Source organism: Elgaria multicarinata, chromosome 12, assembly GCF_023053635.1.
Source record: "Elgaria multicarinata webbii isolate HBS135686 ecotype San Diego chromosome 12, rElgMul1.1.pri, whole genome shotgun sequence".
Lineage (NCBI taxonomy): Eukaryota > Metazoa > Chordata > Lepidosauria > Squamata > Anguidae > Elgaria > Elgaria multicarinata.
The window spans coordinates 21,382,362-21,404,399 of NC_086182.1; the positions used below are offsets into that span (position 1 = coordinate 21,382,362).

At 47.2% G+C, this 22,038-nt stretch overlaps 1 protein-coding gene across 1 annotated transcript in view; it reads right to left on the reverse strand.

Annotated features, from left to right (window-relative positions):
• Nucleotides 1-22,038, reverse strand: part of ROBO3 (roundabout guidance receptor 3) — a 167,833-nt gene that overhangs the window by 13,448 nt on the left and 132,347 nt on the right. The window contains exons 10-17 of the mRNA XM_063139600.1: nucleotides 13,277-13,358; nucleotides 9,214-9,382; nucleotides 6,800-6,966; nucleotides 4,109-4,230; nucleotides 2,026-2,242; nucleotides 1,359-1,483; nucleotides 979-1,150; nucleotides 204-398 (exon numbers count right to left, since the gene is read on the reverse strand). Of these exons, the coding sequence (XP_062995670.1) occupies nucleotides 204-398; nucleotides 979-1,150; nucleotides 1,359-1,483; nucleotides 2,026-2,242; nucleotides 4,109-4,230; nucleotides 6,800-6,966; nucleotides 9,214-9,382; nucleotides 13,277-13,358 (1,249 nt within the window). The remainder of the gene's footprint in view (nucleotides 1-203; nucleotides 399-978; nucleotides 1,151-1,358; nucleotides 1,484-2,025; nucleotides 2,243-4,108; nucleotides 4,231-6,799; nucleotides 6,967-9,213; nucleotides 9,383-13,276; nucleotides 13,359-22,038) is intronic.

The following is a 22,038-nucleotide window of genomic DNA, read 5'->3' on the forward strand; positions in this document are numbered from 1 at the left end:
GGCCCTGAAGGCAGAAGGCTTCAGTCAAGTCCCAGACCGAAGCAAGTTGCTTCCCATGGTGGTGGTACCTTGCTTGGTTTGTTGGACTCTAGCCAAGGTCAGGAGAGGTCACCTAGTATAATGCAACCTATGTCCTCAGGCAGCCAACCCACACTGCCCCTCGCAAGAGCAAGGAGGTGGCATGAATGCCCAACCCGCCTCACCTGTGTAGTGACTCAGTTCCTTTCTCTTCTTCCGGCGACAGTAGATCCACACGCTGAAGCACATCAGGATGACCCAGCAGGCCCCACCGATGCCAGCAATGAAGGCCGGCTGTTTCACTACGTCCGTGATCTGCTCAGCAAGGCTCACGCTGTCGCCATTGCTGACAGGCACAGTGTCCTGGTCCGGCAAAGGCTCTGCAGCAAGCAGGGGAGGCAAAAGAATCTGCTGTGAGAGGATGTAAGTAGCTGGAGCTACGTTGGTTGTCACTGAGGTGGGAAACCAGGAGGAAACTCACTTGACAATAATAAATTAGTCTAGCCTGCTACAGCAATTTCCATGTTATTGCAGCTTTAAGCTGCTGAAACAGACAAGGACCCTTTAAGTTAAAAGACCTTAGTGGAGGTGGGGCAAATGAGCCTAAAAGAAGCCAAACTCCTACTTAAGGCTCAATCTTGTTCCCTGCTGGAGCAATGTACTGAAAAGCTTATCTGGCCTCCAGCCCCACTACCACTCAGAACTCTCCAAGCTGCTGTCCTGTTCCCAGTCCTGCCTTACCGAGAAACCTGCCTTGTCCCAAGCCTTCGTAAACACATGACCCACATCAGAACCGTGCAAGCCAAACCTCACCAGCATCCAGCAACATTAAATTGTCATCATTACAGAGGCCAAACAAAACGGAGGACTTCTCATGTCCTCAGTGGATTGTCAAAGTCGTATGGGAAGAAGTCATCTTCTCTCTACCTATGGGCAGTTGGGTGAGCCCTGGATACTCACTGATCTGTATGGCAACTGGGGCACTCCTCACTCCAATGCCTGCGCTGGTCACTGCTGCCACCTCCGTGCGGTAAACCATGCCGGGCACCAGACCCAGCAAGACTGTCGAACGCACTGTGCCATCCACTGTCTTGTTGATGTGGTAACGAGTCTCATTCCCCAGGCACCAAACCTGACACAGGAATGGAAGAAAGTAGTGACCCAATGGCTGAAGTGACACACATGGCAAAAAAAGGGGCAAACATTCCATTACTGCCTCTTGGCATCTCCTCCACCCCTTTGCTGCAGCCAGACCCCAAGTCCTTCCGGCCCTTCTGTTAATCTTTGGGGCTTCACAAATCTCAGGGGTTGCCCAAGGATATTTGGAGAGTCTGCCTTACCCGGTAATCCTGGATGATCCCATTTTGTTCTCCGGGTGGAGGGGGCTCCCAGGATATGCTGATACTGGTGCTGTTTCTGGGCCCCACTGTTACTACGGTAACTGCTTGAGGAGGAGCGCTGGGAGCTGGGTGAGAAGGGATGAAAGGAGCTTATGGTTCAGTCTTTTCTGGTAAGAGCAAGGACCAATGTGGCATATAGGGATGACCATTCTGAACTGTGGGATGCCACACAGCAGTGCCAGGACAAGCTGAGTCACAAGAAAGGCAGTGAAAGAAAAGGTCATTCCTGCCAATAAACTGAGGCCTTAGCTAGATCCCAGGCAAACGGCGGGGTCATCCCTGCCTGCTCCCAGGATTCCCTGTGTGTCGTTTGGATGCACAGGGACGATCCTGGGATGATCTTGGGATATAGGCCTGGTCTAGCCATGGCCGGAATCACCCTTAAGAACCCATTGAAATGGATTTGAAACTGGTTTAACTGTCATGGCTTCCCTCACAGAACCTGTTCAAGTTCTGATCACAGAACTCATGGTCCGAAATGGTACACATTCACAATTCACGCAATTAACTTTATGTCTAGTTTGTCCCAGAGAATCACAACTCCTGGCTTCTTGGACTGGGAGGTCAGACCCTAGAGACCCCAGCTTCCTTCCCCTCTCACATGTACCTTCTTCCGGGGTGCGCACCAGTAGCACCTCACTGTCCATGCCCTGGAACTCATCGAAATACGGGCGGATTTTGACCTCATACTCCTGGCCTTTGTGCAGCTCAACTAGGACCGTGCTTCGTTCAGCAGGCGACTTCACATCCTGCACCAGCCAGGCACTATTTCTGGGCCGGTACATCACTCTGTAGCCTTGGAGGAACTGAGCTTGGCGATCCACCTGAGGGAGAAGAAGAGATAGTATGAACTGCCTGGGCATGAAAGCCATTGCCTGGAAAAGGACCTGCCTAGCTGCCTGCCTAACCCCAGACCCTGCACGGCAACCTGATCTCCCTCAACTAGGGTCAGCTGTACCAAGAAACAACAACGTTCCTGGGAGGAGGGGAGGCTTTCTTGCTTGTGGTGATGTGGTCACCTAGGGGTGACCACATCACACCAGTCTTAAAATCCCTTCACTGGCTGCCAATTAGTTTCCGGGTGAAGTATAAAGTGTTGGTTATCACCTTTAAAGCCCTACATGGTTTGGGTCCAGGCTACCTGCGGGATCGCCTTCTCCCGTACAATCTGCCCCACACACTCAGGTCCTCTGGGAAGAATTTACTCCAGCCAACAAAAACAAGGCTGACAACTATTACCCAGAGGACCTTTTCTTCTGCCGCTCCCAGTTTGCGGAATGGCTTGCTGGGAGAGATTCGTCAACTCAACAGTCTTCCGGAATTTAAGAAAGCCATAAAGACTGATCTCTTCCGGCAGGCCTAGCCAGTTGAATTTTAAGATGCCCTTTTTAATGGTGTGCTGCTTTTAATGATGCACTGGTTTTAAACATTTGAATTAGTTTTATGTATTTTATGGTGTTTTTATTTGTGTTGTACCCTGCCTCGATCCAGACGGAGAGGTGGGTAACAAATAAATAAATAAATTATTATTATTATTATTATTATTATTATTATTATTATTATTATTATTATTAATTTCTGCATACTATTAAATAATAACGATAATAACAACAACAACCCAAAGCTGCAATTGTGACTTTTCGGCCCAAAAATGTTGAAGGCCAGCGCTGCCATTGACTCCAATATATTTCAGAATGTAAGAAAAGTCCCGTTCGACCAGACCAAAGGCCTATGTACAACTCCCCCCTCCCATGCTTGCCGTCTAGATGCCTCTTTGAACCTGACAAACAGGATATGAGGGCAAGAGGCATCTCCTGCTGTTGTTCCCCAGTGGCTTCCATTTTCCTGGAGGAAGCATATAGTGACCAGGAGGCACTGATAACTTATCCCCCATTTAAACTACCTTCTCTGTCTACTGCAGGGGTGTTGAACCTTAGGCCTGTGGGGCCAAGCTGGCCCACCTGTGCATCCCCTGGTGGCCCTCTGGAGTTCCCCAGATGGCCCCTGCCTGTCGCTCCTGCTTCTATCCATTCCCTTGACTGTCAGTCATTTGGTGGAAGGACTTCTTCACAAAGCGCATAGTTAAATTATGGAACTCACTTCCACAAGATGTAGTGATGGTCACCAATTTGGATGGCTTTAAAAGGGGGTTGGATAGATTCCTGGAGGAGAAGGCTATCAATGGCTGTTAGCCCTGATGGTTATGTGCTACCTCCAGGATCTGAGGCAGTAAGCCTGTGTGCACCAGAGACTGAGGAACATGGGTGGGAGGGTGCTGTTGCACCATGTCCTGCTTTGCTGGTCCCTGGTCGACAGCTGGTTGGCCACTGTGTGAACAGAGTGCTGGACTAGATGGACCCTTGGTCTGATCCAACAGGGTTCTTCTTATGTGTTTTCTCAGATTTTGTGCAGTTTTCCCCACCATTGTAAAAGGTTGAAAGACTTTCCCTAAGGCTTAGTTACTGGCAGTAAGAGCTTTAAGCTAAAATATGCTAGTATTGGGGTATTTTTGACTCCACGCTCTTTGCCTTTGACTCTGCCCACCATTGGAATGTGGCTTCCAAGAACTTCTCCAAAACTGAATTTGGCTTTTGAGCTGAAAGAGCTTCTGCACTTGGGTCTAACGCATTTTGCTTGCACGCGTCCTGCCCTCTCGCATACGTTCGTCAGTGAGCGTTGCTGGTACTCACAGTCCAGGTCACTTGGATGGTGGTGGAAGTGAGGACAACAGGATCCTGGAGCTGGACCACAACTTCTCCAAGTTCTCTTTGAACCTGGCGGTGGTCTACCCCTTGCCTGGTGGGACTCACGTCTGCCGAGCCACATGAAAGGTGAGAGAGGAAATGAATGATGTCATTAGCAATGAAGACTAAAGTTTGTTGGCTCTCTCATGCATTGGACAGGAAGCTCCTTTTATGCCTACTTCCATCAACCTACCCCTGTCCCCCAGCAGCTGCACTCAAATGGCTTGGGAAGTGCATGTGATTCAGATGTGCATGTGATTGAGAGCCAGTGTGGTGTAGTGGCTAAGGTGTTGCACTGGGAACCAGGAGATCTCGGTTCTAGTCCCCACTCAGCCATGGAAACCCACTGGGTGACTTTGGGCCAGTCACAGACTCTCAGTCCAACCTACTTCACAGGGTTGTTGTTGTGAGGATAAAATGGAGAGGAGGAGGATTATGTATGCCACCTTGGGTTCATTGGAGGAAAAAAAGGTGGGCTATAAATGCAATAAATAAATAAATAAATAAATAAGCCACAGAGTGGTCAACCTTTAGATATACTAAAGACAGAGAGCCCCCACAATAACTATAAAGGAGGATGCATTTCCAGGTAAGTCCCAGCAATGGTGGCTCTGGGTTGGGGGCAAAGGGGTGACAAGGGGGAGGTGTGGGGGCAGCAAGGGGGAAGCAGGGAGTCGGGAGTTCAGTAGACTTCTGGTCGGTCTGGCTCCCGGCTTTCTCGGGTGCTGTCCATCCAGCTGGCACCCAGGGACCTGCAAGCCGACCTGCTTCGGGGGGGGGGGCAGGGAAAAGGCAAATTTCACCTTTGATTTGCTACTGAGGCGAGACAGGCACCCCCCCCCCCAAAGCACCCAAGTTGAATCAGGGCTGTTTTGGGGTCTCTGAAATGGCCTCTGAGCCCTACTTTGAACGAAAGTTTGGAGAATTTCAGTGAGCCCAAGCATCCCTAGTTTTCCCATCCCCATTTGTGCGTAACACGCTGTTTGACCCTCAGATTTCACCAAGTGCTTCCCATATACCTTAAAGTCCTTTTTATAGATAGTCTTAAGGGCTAGAATAATGGGTGTTTGGGGTTTTTTTTTGTTTTGAAATGGGGTTGGGGGGATGGAAGGCTTTAGAATTCTAAATCCATTCAATAGCTGTCTTTGCAGTTCAGAAATATAACCGCAGAATACAATACATCACTCTGGGTTCCTCCCAACCACAGCCTCTACAGCAGCCTTCCCAGACCTGATACCCAACAGGTTTGTTGGATGAAAACTTCCAGATTCTACCAAGCCAGCCATGCTAACACATCTGGAGGGCACCAGGATGGGGAACCAGCTGGGGGGATTGTGGAAATTATAATTCAACACATCTGGATGGGGAAAAGACTGTTCTAAAGGCTCCCCCCCATATAAAATATCTCAATTACAGACCACTTAGGACCAAGGAGTGGAAGGGATCACCCATAATTTGGGTAGATATGCCCTCTTCTCCATGTTTACAGGGAAGACTCAAGATTAGGAGTATAGTAGAAAAGAACTCTTCCTCTATAATGATACTTTGCATTAGGGCTGTGCACGGACCCCCCGCTCCGCCCTGCTCCCACTCCACAAATTGTGGATCGGGCCCGCTCCGCCCCGCCTTGATTCACCTAGGGTCTGCTCCGCTGCGGAGCTCTGGCAGCGGCGGGGGGGGGGGGACGGCGCCAGGTAAGGCCCCCTTCCCTCCTCCCCCTTACTTGCTTCCGTCCCTGCCCACCGCCAGCTTCACTAGAGCCTGAGGCTCAACCAGGAAGAGTAGACCCCGCTTGCGGCCTACACTTCTGGGTTGAGCCACGGGCTCTAGTGAAGCCGGCAATGGGCCGCGGACGGATGCAGGTAAGCCCTTGCCCCCTTACCTGGCTCTGCTGCCGTTGCCGCACAGGCGGCGGTGGCACGGCCAGGAAACCACCCCCTCCTTCCTCCCCCTTACCTGCAGCCTAGTCTTCCCGTTTGAGTCCTCAGGCTCAGTTGAAGCAGCCACGGGGCTGCGGACGGATGCAGGTAAGACCCCCCTCCCTCTTGCCTGGCTCTGCCGCTGTCACCGCATGGGTGGCGGCGGCAGCAGCAGGGCCAAGTAAACCCCCCTTACCTTTTTTGCAGAGCTCCAGATCGAGGTGAAGGATCTGCCTTCACCTCGATCCACTCCGCTGATCCCCCAATCCTCTTCGCCTCCACCTTAAGGGGAGGCGAAGCACCTCGATTCTCTTCTGCTTCTCCAGTCCGAGGAGAAGCGGAGCACAGCCCTACTTTGCATTTGTATGGCACATCAGTCCTCACAACAACAGCCCTGTAAGGCAGCTAGTATTTTTAGCCCCTATTGCAGACTGGTGTGTGTGTGTGTGTGTGTGTGTGTGTGTGTGTGTGTGTAAGAGAGAGAGAGAGAGAGAGAGAGGGAGAGGGAGAGGGAGAGAGGGAGGAGGGGCTGAAAGGTTTGTTTAAGGCACCCCAACAAATCCTTGGCAGTGGAGGGATTTGATCTGGTCTCTTCACCACCCTCCTACATTCCCATTGGTGGTCCCACCATGGTGACACTATGGGTGTGTCAGATCAAACCATTGCACCCACTCACCCACCCTATGCTACTCCAACATGCCAGCGCAGGGAAACTCACCTTGCGTACGCACCGGCTCCGAAACAGGGCTGGGGTCGCTCAGGCCGTAGGTGTTGACGGCCCGTATGAGGAAGAGGTAAATGGTGTTGGGGTTCAAGCCGCTGACCGTGTGCTTCTCAAGCTTCACATTGTTTGCCACTGTCTGCCACGTGCTACCTGAAGATTGACTGCAAAACAATGGGAGAGGAAGAGAAAGGAGGGAACAGCCTCAACAGCCTCCTACAGCTCCCGTGCACAGCCAGCTGGCTGCAATGGAATGGACTTGATCTACTGACTGCAATAGAAATAGATCTGCTGGAACAACCAAGATGAAATCTATCAATGGATCTGCTTGATCTACTGATCTATTTGCCCTACTAAGGACAACTTTATCAAGGTCTATGCTTTATCTACTCATCCCCCGATCCACTTGATCTGTCAAAGGATCTGTTTGATCTACTGATCTACTTCATCTGCTCAGGTAAATTCTATGAAGAGTTCTACTTGATTTACTTGAAGTAGATCTACTTGTACTAGTGAATGCAATAGTGATAGATCTACTGTGATTAAATCTGAGAGATGTATGTGAAGTAGACCTACTTGATCTACTGATGTAATAGAAGTAAATCTAGTGAATGCAATGAGACAGGAAAGGAAGACAAGGGAGCCAGGGCATGGCCCTTGAAGTTTTTCTTGGAGGCAGGAAATAGATTGTAAATGGGGGAGGGTCAGGAGAACAGAGCATCTGCCTGTGATGGCTAGTCCAAAGACTGAAGCCGGCAAGGCACTGGGCTAGACAGTGATGTCAGGATATGATCTATAGCAGCCTTCCCCAACCTAGTGCCCTCCAGACATGTTGGACTACAACTCCCATAATCCCACAGCCAGCTATGGCATTACGGGGACTGTAGTCTAACAACGCCAGAAGGTACCAAGTTGGGGATGACTGATCTACAGGGACGTTCCAGACAAACTGTGGGCAGATGCAGACTTGCAGACTGACTGGTTGGCCTGAACACACAGACAGACAAGCCCCCATTAAAGGCAACTTACGACAGATGCCACACTGCCCCTTTAACCCCTGCCTCTCTGTGTTCCCGCACGCAGGCACACTCACGCCCATGTGCAAACACACAGTCAGCTTGTCCAGCGATTTACAGCGTAGCCTGGCTGCTTCCGTGTTTGCAGAATTTATCATTGCTAACTGAATCGCTTGGCCACCTGCGCTCACCCCACAAATCTCCCCTAACGCCAGAGCAGATGGCACTACAAGGTAAGTTTGGCCAGAGACAGCCAGCTGCATGGGAAAAGACAAGTGTTTGCCTTCGTGCCAGAGGCACCCTTAGCAACTCGGCCGCGGAAAGGAAGCATCTGAGCGGAGGGCCTCTGGCGGCGTGCCGTAGGCAGGAATCACAAACAGAAGCTTAATACAGGCTCAGTGGGGGTGACCTCCTGCCCAGGAGTGTGCTGACAGCGAAACATTTACACAGCTGCGGGGGTCTGCTCCCGTGACCTCTACAAGCCCAGATCTAGACAGGCTTGGCTGAGCTGCTGAATCAGAATACAAATTCAGATCTTTACGACACCAAAGTCTTCCAAGTGAGATGCTAAAGTTGCCGTTCTCAGTTAACAGAGCAGAGGCCTATGCTCCACTATCTCCGGGTCATTCTACAAGTCAGTGGGTTTCTCTAAAGAGCTCTGCCCATTAAAGAAGGCAACCCTCTTACTGTTTCTGCGATCCCAGGAGGAAAACACACTTTCTGACACATCCCTCGCTTTCTGACATCCCCTTCCTTCTCTCTCTCTCTCTCTCTCTCTCTCTCTGTCTCTGTCTGTCTCTCCCTCTTGGATACCCCTTCACTTGCTCTTTCTTCTTTCTTCCTCTTTCTTTGAAACCCCCCTTTCTGACACATCCCTTTCTTTGTGACACCTCTCTCTCTCTGAACCCCCTTTCTGATACATCACTCTCTTCCTGTCACTCCCTTCCTTCCTTCCTTCTCTCTCTCTCTCTGGCCCCATTCAGAAGACACCTTAAACCATGGCTTTAACCATCATGGTTAAGCCAGAAAGCCAGGCTGTGTTCGTAAGACACCTTAAACCACAGCTTTAACCATGGTGAATAAAGCAAAAAGTGGTTAAAGCCATGGTTTAAGGTGTCTTCTGAACACAGCCCGGCTTTCTGGCTTAACCACTGTGGTTACAGCTGTGGTTTAAGATGCCCCCCCATCTCCTCTTCTTGTGGCTGCCGAGGGGTGGATAGATTGCTCTTGCCAAAGATTTGAACTGACTGCTTGCAGAGAGGGTTGCATGAAATTCAGGGAGCCCTAGGTCTGCTGGTTGGCCATCCCTAAATCAACTAAGCTGTTAAGTCTTTTTCATCCCCAAACCGTCTCTCTGTTTTGTGCCCAAGGATTTCCCAGTAACCTGAGAGTTACCTGAATGCTTCGATTATGTATGAACTGACAGCGGCACCCCCGCTCATGGGATTTGGCTTCCAAATCAAAGCCACACTGTTCTTGGTGACGTCGGTGACCAGAGGTGCAGAAGGCGGTCCAGGGAGAAGGCTCGGCTCTGGAAGCTGAGTCTGGAGATCAGCCCCATTCTCTAGAGAAACAAAGGTGGGGGGAAAAGGGGGAAAATAGCAGTAAGCCCTCCTTTTTATTCTCTAATCAGCGTCCCCAGTTGGAGGTATGACTGAAGGAAGCTGGCACGGTCTGAGCCTGAATTGGCTATTGGTTTTCAGCTGAGCAGCAAATTCACATCTAACACTATTTCCCCACTCCACCGTACCCAGTACTACTGAATTGCCAAGGGGCAGTGGTTCTTTTTAGGATTCAGAAATAATGAACACACCAATGGGCAAAGGCTAAAGATGTCATCAAGCAAATTAACAGAAGGAATTAAAGCAGAACACTGCAAGGCAATGATTGCAGCAGGAAATTACAAAGCAAGCTACACCCCTACTGTTAACGGGAACCCCGTCAGAATCAGTGATGAAGGAACCCCAGCGGCCTGGTATGCAGTGCCTTCTGCCTAGGGTGGTCATATGGAAAGGAGGACAGGGCTCCTGTATTTTTAACAGTTGTATCGAAAAGGGGATTCCAGCAGGTGTCATGTGTATGCATGCAGCACCTGGTGACATTCCCTCTTCATCACCACAGTTAACCCTGCATGAGCTCTGCCATCCTGACCTGATACAAAAGAGGGCAGGGCTCCTGCAACTTTAACTGTTGTGATAAAGAGGGAGTATCAGCAAGTGCTGTATGCATACAAATGACACCTGTTGAAATCCCCCTTTCTATAAAACTATTAAAGATACAGGAGCCCCGTCCTCCTTTCCAAGTGGTCACCCTACAAGTTCTACCTGCATTGAGGTTCTGAATTGGGAGGGTTCCCAGAGACCCGTATATTTACTACACTCACATTAATCCCTCCTAAATTCTGGCAATACTCCACTGATTTCAAGAATGTTTACACACTCTTGCAAAGTGAAAGGATTAGCTCTAACAAGTGGCAGGCTGCCAGCATAGAGAGGACTATCCCAGCTACTCTCCACACAAGTGGCCAACTTTGAGATCTCGCCAGATGCTCTCTAAAGGTCAATACTGGCCTCTCAAGTTGTACAGCCTCAAACAGATAATTGACACTGGGAAAGAATGGCAAGAAGAAGCATAACTAGGTTCCTGCAACACGCCCACCTGGAAGTCGAGGCACAGAAGGGAACAATTTGTTGTACACGACTAAACTCCTCAATGTAACAATTGTCCTCCGCATCTCCATTACAAGTGCTTCTGTGTTCCAACATGGAAACAGCCTCCCTCATCCTAGAACTCTTTAGATGTGTCAGACTACAACTCCTATCATTCTCAGTCGGCACGGCAGTTGTCCATGCTGACTGGCACGATATGAAGTGCAGCCTTGCACATCTGGAGGGCACCTGGTTGGGGAAGGTTGATCTAGCGTGTTAGATTTTTTGATAGAGACCTGAGTTCGAATCCCTGCTCAAACACAAATGTTCATTGGGTGATCAGTTGCCAGTTCACAGCCAGTTGTTGTTAAAGAGGAAAGGAAGGAAGATAAAAAGTCCTTGGAGAATGATAAGGATAAAAAGGTGATAATCACAGGGAGGGCTTTTTAAAATCTCTGCTAGCCATTTTTTTTTTTTTTTTGGTGAGTGAAGGCTTAGCTCTTCAGGAAATCTTTCATTCACACTAAGCTTCTTTTAAGCCAAATCAACCAGCTGCCATGAAGCCAGGTGAGGAACAGTTCATGGCTCTAACCCAGTTTTCCCTGTACTGCTACCCTCCAGTAGTTTTTGACTACAAGCCCCATCACCCCCAACCACTGGTCATGCTGGCTGGGTGAGATGGGAGTTGTAGTGCAAAACCTATGGGGGACACCAGGTTGATGAAGGCTGCTCTGATCATTCAAAGGAAAAAAAATTCCTGCTATTAATGTGGGCAAGGCAGAGCCAGCCCCAAGAATTGCTAATGTTGGTTTGGTTTTGGAATGGGCAAATCTACAAATGCCAATAGCTCCCAAGTCTGGGGAGAATATGCAGCTTGGCAGGATTGCAGGTTTCCTTTTACACTGAGCTGCTTCTTTTTCCAAGAACAATCCTGGAGAGAGAGAAAAAAACGAGAGCTTCAAAGCTCCCAAAACCCTGCGTGGGGCCCAGGAAATCTGGCTCACCCTCATGTCTCCTCCACATCAACAGCATTTATTCCTTGAGGCTGGTTTCGCATTTAACTGCCTGGCCCGGCTCTTGCAGGCAGGAATGTGCTGGCTGGGCTAGAAATCAGAGGGGCAGTTTACTGCTTTTGAAACAAGCCGTTCCAATACGCAGATGCTGGCGGGCCTCTTGCTTTGGAAGGCAGGAGGTGTCCAGTGGCCCACGGACATACATGAGTCTCGGTTTCAAGGCCAGAAGAGACAACTCTGACTGTACAAGTCCATGGGCCAAAATGTGCACCTTAAATGTGCATCTAGCACCTATGTCATCTCTTCGTTTTTAATCTCGAGTAGGTACAAAGGCCTCAATCTGCATCTTAAAAGTCCCTCACTCTCCGTGTTAGGATACCCATCTGGATTGAGAGTCCTATGCCTAACTCCAGAGTAAAAAAAAAAGGGGGGGAGAGAGGGTTACGATGTACCTGCTGGACACACATTTCAAGGGATGACTATTTTGCACCTAACTCCTTCAACAGTTGACAGGCCTGAGAATTTCACCCACTCGTTCCTTTGCAAGGAATCCAGAGCCTGATGGGAGAACTAGCGACCAATGTTAGAGGATGGATTTTACACCAAATAATGATCTGTGTTTGGGTCCGCTCAGGTGCTGCCCTGGGCGATGTAAAGAAGAACAAATAATTGCAGAATAGACCCTCGGGTACCATACTTGAGTCCTGGCTTCATGCTCTACGCGTCTAAAAGCCAAACAAGATGCAATGTTTGAAATGCATTTTTGCATTTAATGTGCAAGTTTTAAAAATGCACATCATCATCATCCTTTATTTCTTACCCGCCTCTCCGATTGGATCGAGGCGGGGAACAAGAAGAAGCATAAAATACACAAAATACTGATTAAAAACATAGCACACAATGTTAAAACATCCTAAACACATATTAAAAGTATCCTAAAATTCTACTGGATAGGCCTGCCAGAAGAGTTCAGTCTTGAGAGCTTTCTTGAATGAGGAAAGACTGTCAAGCTGGAAGCGAGTGGGAGAGCATGATCATTCTCAGGATCACAGGAGCAACGGAGAAGGGATTTCACCCTTTCTTCCCCTGCTGTGGTCCTGAGGAAAATCCCTCCTCTGAAGGTGCAATTTGCACCTTCGAATCTACAGAAAAATGGTACCATTCCATTTAATGGCACCGTTGCATCTGTGCGAAAATAGTATTTATTGAATCGTCTCTTATTTAGCAAAAAGCTCTCTCAGGACAGGAGTTTCACAATTAAAAGAAGACACCTAATCTTTATTGTTTGAGCTGCACATTAATTCATGGAAGACATGGCTGACAATGTCCACTAGACTTGATAGCAACATGCTACCTCCAGTATCAGAGGCAGTATGTCTATGTACACTGGTTGCTTGGGAACACAACTGGGAAGGTGCCATTGCATTCATGTTCCACTTGGAGGTTCCCCACAGGCAGCTGGGTGGGCCAGTGTGTGAACAGAATGCTGAACAAGATGGACCCTTGGTCTGAGCCAGCATGGATCTCATTATGTTCATTAGAGGTGGGGGAACGGGGCAGAGAAATTTCCCATTGGTACATGCTCCTGCTGCATGAGTGAAGTGTACTCGCTTGTTACTCAATGCATTGCTTTTGGAACAGATGCAAATGGATGAAATGAAAATGATTGAACATCAGGCTGCATCCCTCCCCCAGTAAAAATGTAACAAATGAACTTGACGAGACACCAAGTCTAGCACATCCCCTTGAGTCATCACCTGAGAGTTCAGTTCATACACTTCCTTTGACGTTACTGACCTTCAACTGCCAGAAACCCGCTCCACCTCGTCTCGCCGGTTGAACTTGTAGCAATGCAAACATAGAGTCCGGAGTCTGAAATCTGAAATGCACAGTAAGGGAAAATGTTATTCACCTCCACCTACAACTCAGTGCAACTGTAGAAAGAGCTTTGGGTGTGTCTCTAGAATGGCTATGCCAACATTTTCCAAACCTGGTCCTCTCCAGAAGTGTTCTACTGCAACTCCCATCATCATGGAATCATAGAATAGTAGAGTTGGAAGGGGCCTATAGGGCCATCAAGTCCAACCCCTTGCTAATTCCAGAATTGACCCTAAAGCATACCTGACAGATGGTTGTCCAGGATGGCCATTGGACTCCAACTGGGAATGATGGGAGTTACAGTAGAACAGATCTGGAGGACACCAGGTTGGGGAGAATGGTTTATGTTCTATGGATCTTCTTGTGATGTTTGTGTATGTGTGTGTGTGTGAAGACCCACAGTTAATCCATGGTAGAAGCCCCATAGTTGTTCCCAGGGCACAGGGAAAAGTAGGATGTCTTGGCGCAAGCCTTGATGTCCATGTGCATCTCTGTTACTTTTCATGCTACAGTGCTTAATCAGTGAAATGCTCCTGCATGTGATGCCTTGAACTGAAATGGTGAACTAGGGCTATGTACGGGCTAAGAGTGGGCTGGACTGGATGATACATACATGGATGAATCCTCTGGATGTGGTACCAAGTGAAAGCATGCCTTTCCTCCCTGCTCATCCAACACACCTATCCACCTATGGACCTATGTTCGAATATGTGCATGAAATCCAATGGGCATAGGTTCATGAGTTAAAGGTTCATGAGATCCTCTTTTTATTGCCGCTGAGCTGCCAGCTCACTAGGAGGTCTTAGGCCAGCCACCAACATTGTCTCAGCCTCACCCCTCCAATCCGCAATATAGGGATAAAAATAACAACCTAGCTTTCAGTTGTCTTTTATAATACCATTTTCCCTTCCCCTCCCCACTGCAATATGGGATTAATAAATCCCAGCTACCTTTCAAAACAAATTTGTATCCCTTTGAGTAGGAATACTTCCAGGGCAGCTAACATTAAACCCCCTCCACCACAACTCAAACAATAAAAGAATCAAAATTAAATGAAAACAGCACAGTTAATAAAACACAGCAGATTAAACACACACACACACACACACACACACACACACCGCGACAGATTTAATAAGGCGGACGATGGGGGTGGGAGAACCAAGCTTGACATATAAAAAGGCCTGAGAAAATAAGAAGACCTTTCTCTAGTGCAGTTTCCCCAACTTGGTGCCCTACAGATATGTTGGACTACAACATCCATCATGCAAAGTGGAGGTGTACCTCTCCAGTTGCCTTATGTGAGGACTAGGCCAAAGGCTGCTAGATAGGCACAACAACTCTCCTTCATGGCACAGCAATTTGGGTGATTGGAAAGGCTCTGAAGGGAATGTTTGCTCCCCAGTGGACCTACAGCAGAAAAAGGAGGGTGGGATCTAAAAATAAATAAATGCCCTATTAGGGTGACAATATGAAAAGGAGGACCGGGCTCCTGTATCTTTAACAGTGGTATAGAAAAGCGAATTTCATCAGGTGTCATTTGAATGTATGCCACACCTGGTGAAATTCCCTCTGCATCACAACAGGAGCCCTGCCCTCTTTTGTATCTGGTCAGAGGGCAGGGCTCCTGCAGCTTTAACTGTTGTGATGAAGAGGGAATTTCGCCAGGTGCTGCATGCATGCAAATGACACCTGCTGAAATTCCCTTTTCAATACAACGGTTAAAGATACAGGAACCCGGTCCTCCTTTTCACATGGTCACCCTATCCCCTATTCTATATGAAACATGGTCAGGCTGCAGAACCTTATTCAGCCAGTGGTGGGCAGGGCCAATGGCAAAAGGCATTGCCCTCCAGATACTAGCATATTTCTGCTTAAATCTTTTACTGCCATTGACTAAGCTTTAGGGGAGGCATCCCAACTTTTCAGAATGGGGAAAAATGGCACACGGGTCAGGCACCTGCCATGCACTTGGTAGCCAAGGGAAATGGGGTGGGACTACGTGAAGGGGTGTGGTCTTCTGAGAAGCCCTGGAGGGACAGATTTGCCCCCCTCAAATGGCCAGGTTTGGCTTCTGGGTGTTGGGTTCTGCACCCCTGATATAAAATGATGCCTTTAGGGATGTCCAGCATGGGGAAATCCAGCCCTTTGGGGCTCGATGGATCCCCCCAAATGCCCCTGTTGTGGCTCACGTTTGCATGCCAAGCTGAAATCTTTTATAAAAATAAAAATAAAAAATTGTGCAAATGGCAATTTGCATAAAATGTAGATTTAAATAGCTCAATTTGCGCACATTTGCTCTGGTTCTGACCCAAACCCAGAATGGATTCACAGCCTTACCAAAATTGGAGCCACAGCCTCCACTGCTGGGACATGTATGGATTTCTGACCGCAAGTTGTTTGCGAGTCTGTGTTCAGGACTGGGAGGTGCAAACTGGATAATCTCGCTTAAAAATAAAAACGTGATGAGCTTCTCACCCTTCAGGGACTTTCCCATAACCTTTTCCCTGATCCTTTAGAACTAGAGGCACCAGGAATGGAATCTGGGACCTTCCACATGCAAAAAATGTGCTTTATTAGGGATGTACGAGATTTTTTATTTCAGTTCCTTTTTGATCAGGGTTTTCCCAGGTTGCACCTTCTGGAATGAACCTGGACTCAGCCTGCAGTCAAAGTCTGTGCATTTCCAACCTTGCAATGTGATTCATGGACTCCACAAAAATGTGTTCAACAGCATTCGCACATTTGAATAATGCGTGGTTTTGAAAATTGCATGCAAACCCACTTTAATCAATTCAGATCTTGATGTGAAAAGAGAAACAACAACCCTTGCAAACTGACATGGACTCAAATCAGAACTAGCTTCAAGATGGAATTTGGCAAGTTCAGCGAACTCATTTTTTTTTGCTGATTCACACATCGCTGTGCGCTATCCATGCAGTTGTGGCCCGTTCTCTAATCCTATGAGCAAAGGAAGCAAAAATGGAAGTTGCAAACAGCCGTTGGCTTGACATACCGATGGTCATGCTATGGGACAGTGAGAGGACAGGTGGGCTCTGAAGCCGCAACTCATGGACCGCTGCCCCACTTTTCCCCATGAATCAGAGTGGCCTGATGAGGCAGCCCGTCCTGGGGGACCATTAACTCATACTAGTCCACCAATCCACCTGACAGCTCTAATTTTTTCCTGGGCAAAGAGCCACGACTGCCATAAAACGATGCTATTAGGCGCGCTGGGACCGGGCAGATGCATTAACCTCCTGACTCCGACACAAGGAAGGCACAAAACTAACGTGAAATATTTCACTCCCCGCTGACTGCTGGCATCAATTTTTAAACAAATGTTTAGCGTGAGCTCTGTGTTTTGATAAGTAATTCATGAATAACCTCCAGGTTACCCCGTCGCCGGATCTGACTCCGGTGCAGCAAAAGGCCAGATCGGACACACCCAGTGCTCGGGATTGTTTCAGAGGACAGCTATATACCAAGCCCCCCAAAGTTCGACCTCAGATGTTCTGCCTCATGATGGATTCCTCCTGCCCCCACAGCCTCAGGCCTTTGCATCCTGTGTGATACCCCACACTTACATTCCAATTGTGCAAGAAGAATCCCAAATTCTAAGAGTTGGGGAAGAGTCATATCTCAGTAGGAGAGTACATGCTTTGCCTGTAGAAGGTCCTTGTTCAATCATTAGCATCTTCAGTTAAGGGTCAGTTGTCAGATGATGAAAAAGGTCTCTTGAGATTCTACTAGTTGGAGTAGTCCTTCTTTCCCCAACCAGGTGCCTTCCAGATGTTTTGGACTTCAATTCCCATCACTTGCAGCCAGTTTGGCCACCAGGAATGGTCATGAATACTGGAAGTTGCTGCCCCAAACATCTGGATGGCACCAGGTTGTGGAAGTCTGGAGTAGACAGTACTGGACCAGATAGGTCAAAAGCTATATTCATCTAATTTATGAAGATCCAAGAAATTGCTGGTTTATCACGTGAAACTGGAAATCATGCATTTTCCAGGGTAGGCAGATGTTTTGGCTTACAACTATCATGATCCCCCACCAGTGGCTATGCTGAAACATCTGGTGGGTCACAAGTTACTCACTCTTGATGCACATCAACCTAAACTGGCCTGTTCAAATGCATTCAAAACAAAACAAAAACAAAAATAGCCACGTGGGTCCATGAAGATATATCCAACTTGGCAATACATTTACTAGGAATTTGTACACTTGCATATTTTTGTGGAATTTTGGTTGCTCCTAACAAAGCTATAGCCAACTGTGGAGGTTAAAATTAGGCTCACCTATTTTGAATCTACTATACTTTGGGGGTCAACAGTTGCAACCATATCTCCTGAAGTGTTCAATTCATGTATAACATTTCAGAGAATAACTTACTTTCATCGAGTGGGAGACATGGAGGGAAGGGCACAAGTAGAAGCAGAGGTGTCCCCCTCTTCCTAAGAGCAAACCACTTGGCTTTGCAGACAGTGAAGAAAGTACCAAATTAGACATGGCATGGAATGTATGATTGCACCATAAGCCATCTAGTTGGCTTTTTTCTAAATAAGAACTGCAGATGTGGGGGATAAGAACTGGGCTCATGATGCATGGGGGGCGGGGGGAGGATGTAACAGTTTTCCTACACTATGGTCCTGATGGCACCCCCACCATCCAAAGTTGCTTTTAGTCTTGGGAGAACATAAGAAGCACCATTCTGGATCAGACCAAAGTCCATCTAGTCCAGCACTCTATTCACACAGTGGCCAACCAACTGTTGACCAGGAACCCACTAGCAGGATGTGGCTGCAACAGCACCCTCCCACCCATGTTCCCCAACAACTGGTGTATACAGGCTCACTGCCTCTGATACTGGAGGTTGCACTTAGCCATTAGGACTAGTAGCCATCAATAGCCTTCTCCTCCAGGAATTTATCCAACCCCTTTTAAAGCCATGTATACTATGTATACTATGTTTTTAATCAGTATTTTATGTATTTTATACTTACTGTTGTTCTCTGCCTTGATCCAAACAGAGAGGCAGGTAAGAAATATATTATTTATATTATTATTATTATTATTATTATTATTATTATTATTATTATTGAAATTGGTTGCCATCTCTACTTTCACACTGATAGAAACTTCCCTCCCAAGACAAATAGTAGCTTTATTGGGTGGCGGTTTTCATCAGAACCTTAACGTGTGTGTGTGTGTGTGTGTAGATTGCTGGGGGTCAAGATCAAAACCTCCATCCCTGTGCACTGCAGTCACAATAATAATATCAGCCTTTATCCAACAGCTTTTTTGGATTAACCTAGCCATGGTAATTGCAATTCCAGAATGAATGTTGAAGACTAACAGGTTTATTAGGGCATAAACATCTTTGGACTACAGCCCACTTCATCAGATGTACTGTAGTGCATAGATCAGGGTGACCATATGAAAAGGAGGGCAGGGCTCCTGTATCTTTAACAGTTGCATAGAAAAGGGAATTTCAGCAGGTGTCATTTGTATATATGATGATTCTGGTGAAATTCCCTCTTCATCACAACAGTTAAAGGTGCAGGAGCTATGCTAGAGTGGCCAGATTTAAAAGAGGGCAGGGCATCTGCAGCTTTAATTGGTGTGATGAGGAGGAAATTTCCTTAGGTTCTCCATATATACAAATGACTGAAAGAACTGGGCATGTTTAGCCTAGAAAAGAGAAGATTGAGGGGAGACATGATAGCACTCTTCAAATACTTAAAAGGTTGTCACACAGAGGAGGGCCAGGATCTCTTCTCGATCCTCCAAGAGTGCAGGACACGGAATAATGAGTTCAAGTTAAAGGAAGCCAGATTCCAGCTGGACATCAGGAAAAACTTCCTGACTGTTAGAGCAGTATGACAATGGAATCAGTTACCTAGGGAGGTTGTGGGCTCTCCCACACTAGAGGCCTTCAAGAGGCAGCTGGACAGCCATCTGTCAGGGATGCTTTAGGGTGGATTCCTGCATTGAGCAGGGGGTTGGACTTGATGGCCTTGTAGGCCCCTTCCAACTCTGCTATTCTATGATTCTATGATGATGGGAGTTGCAGTAGAACACTTCTGGAGAGGACCAAGTTTGGAAAATGTTGGCATAGCCATTCTAGAGACACACCTATGATTCTATGACACCTGCTGAAATTCCCTTTTCAATACAACTGTTAAAGATACAGGAACCCTGTCCTCCTTTTCATATGGTCACCATAATAAATTTGTTTTTCTTTAAGGTGACACAAGACTCTTTGTTGTTGTCTTTTCTAGTGGATGGCGGAGAACTTATGCCATGCCAATATATATGTACACTTAAGCTGATGCTTAACAGCGAGAAGGCAAATGTTTGGTGGGCCCGGAGGTTTGCCTCAATGCACAGAGCAATTCTTCCACCTGGTTATCAAACTGTTACGAGGTGATGCATCATATCCATTGCAATGCATTTATAACAGCAGTGCGGTTTACAACTCCAATTCCCCACAGGAACGAGGCACACCGCATCACCCAGCAACTAAACGAGGGGAGGGGGGAAATCCATTTCTGCACTATATTGTAAATATATTTAAATAAACGTATAGTGGGGAAGATTAGGTGAAGGTATTGGGAGATGTGGTGATCATTGAACGAATGGGAAATTGAAGTTGTAAACCACACGCCATAGTAATGCATCAAAATGGATATGAAGCCCCACCACTTAAAAGTCAGTCTACGCATGGAGGTAAAAACTGGAGCCAAAGGAGTTCTGCCTTTCCCTCGCAACCGCAGATCTTTCGATCGTTGCTGGCTTTCTCCATGCTCCCCAGTTCTAAAAGTTTCAAATACCTCCCCTAAGGCTTACTTACTGGCACCAAGAGCTAGGGATGTACAGATTTCTAAAGTCTGTTCCGTCCGCATTTTGCAGATTTCCATGATTTGCTCATTGATCAAATCGGGTTTCCCACCCACCCCCAAATTTTCAAATTTGTGCAAATTTGCACTTGCGAAAATGCACGAATCCCCCAAATGTCCAGATCTCCCTGAAAAGCACAATTTCCCCCAACATGTGCGTTTTCAGCTAGTGTTTTTTTCTGACTAAATTTGCATAAAATTCAAGAATTTTTTTAAAAAGGGGGTTGACAAATCTGTGGAATCTGTGCAAACCGGGACAAGCCAACCTGCTGTGGAATCTATGGGATGGATTCAGTGGACTCATTTGATCCCATTGCAGTTTCTCCAATACCCCCTAGTAAGAACATTAAGTGAAAATATGCTGGCATTTTTGTTGTTTGGGACCTGCCCCTTTGCCTTTGGACGTGCTCCATTTTGCCTTCAGACCTACCCACCACTGGAATACAGCCCCCATGATATGGGGAACAGGAAATAAACTACGCATGCCTTGTGGTTCCCCACTACGTGAATGGGTGGATGTGTCATGGTCTCACGTGCTCTCCCTGCTCCGTTGTTTCCCTGACCACTCTTCCTCCAGTCACGTCTGAATAGGGTGTGCAGTTTAGCCTCATGTTTGGAAGAAGATGGAAAGGATCTTCAGGAGAGGAAATGAAAATTGAAGAGAAGTGTGGCTGCTAGAGCATCAGTTAAAGAGGTTTAATTATGATCAAACTCTGGGCGGCAAATTATGTATAACTTTGCCCGTAATGGAATGCACAGCAAAGTGGGTTTTCAGACGTGGCTGTGTTGCAAAGGGACTGATTTGGCTGGCTTGGCTCTTTGTTTATTGATATTCACTTTGTTAAGAGCAAGAAAATTGCATTCAGCTGTTTTTTTAGCCAGTAAAACAAAGAAATTGCTTACTGCCTGTTAACAGCATTAATTTCTTAATAAGCACACAGTAACTTATGGGCCCATTCTCTGAGCTGGCTTTCAAGAGCGTTTAACAATTCCTATTCAAGTTCTGAACCAGGCAATTACAGACCCTCTTTTTATCAAGTAATTTCATTACTTAGCAATTTCCCCGCAATTATGAAAGCAAGCAATTCAATTCCTAACTACATTGTGGAATTCATGTGCTTGCAGGCTGCTTGTTCACTAGAGGGGTTGAATTTACCCAGCTGTCGCAAGTCATGATCTGGGCACATGTCAGAGCATTGGAAAGATCACTCTGAAATACTAAAACGTTCATATTTGATTTAATTGCACAAAAGATGGTTATGCAAACTGGCTATTGTGAAGGTGTCGGGGAATGTGGTATTGGTTGAACCAATGGGAAATCTACCTGTACCGCCCACACAAACCATCAGTACTGTAGGGCACCAACAATAAAACTACATGTAACAACACGTTTAACATCCCCAGTGATGTGTTGTAGCCTTGATGAAACTAGGTGTGATGGTGCATTTAATGTGCAGTTATTAAATTAGAAAATTGTATCAGAGCAGGCACAGAGTGTAATCCTTCCCAGTCTGGCTGAGGTCCTGAGGAAAATTTCTTTCCCAAAGGTTTAAAAAAAGGGGGGGGATTGAGTTATCCCCCATTGGGGGGGGGAGGGAAAGGTTGAATTCCCCCTCCATGCCTACTCTGATCACATAACTTACCGGTTCCCCCGTTTGACGCAATTGATACCTTTAAAAAACTTGCACATGAAATGCAAAGATGCAAGGGACCTCCCCTCTCCCCACATGTGTCTGTAGGTGGTCAAAGGGGGAAGACTTTCCCCTTGCTAACTTCATC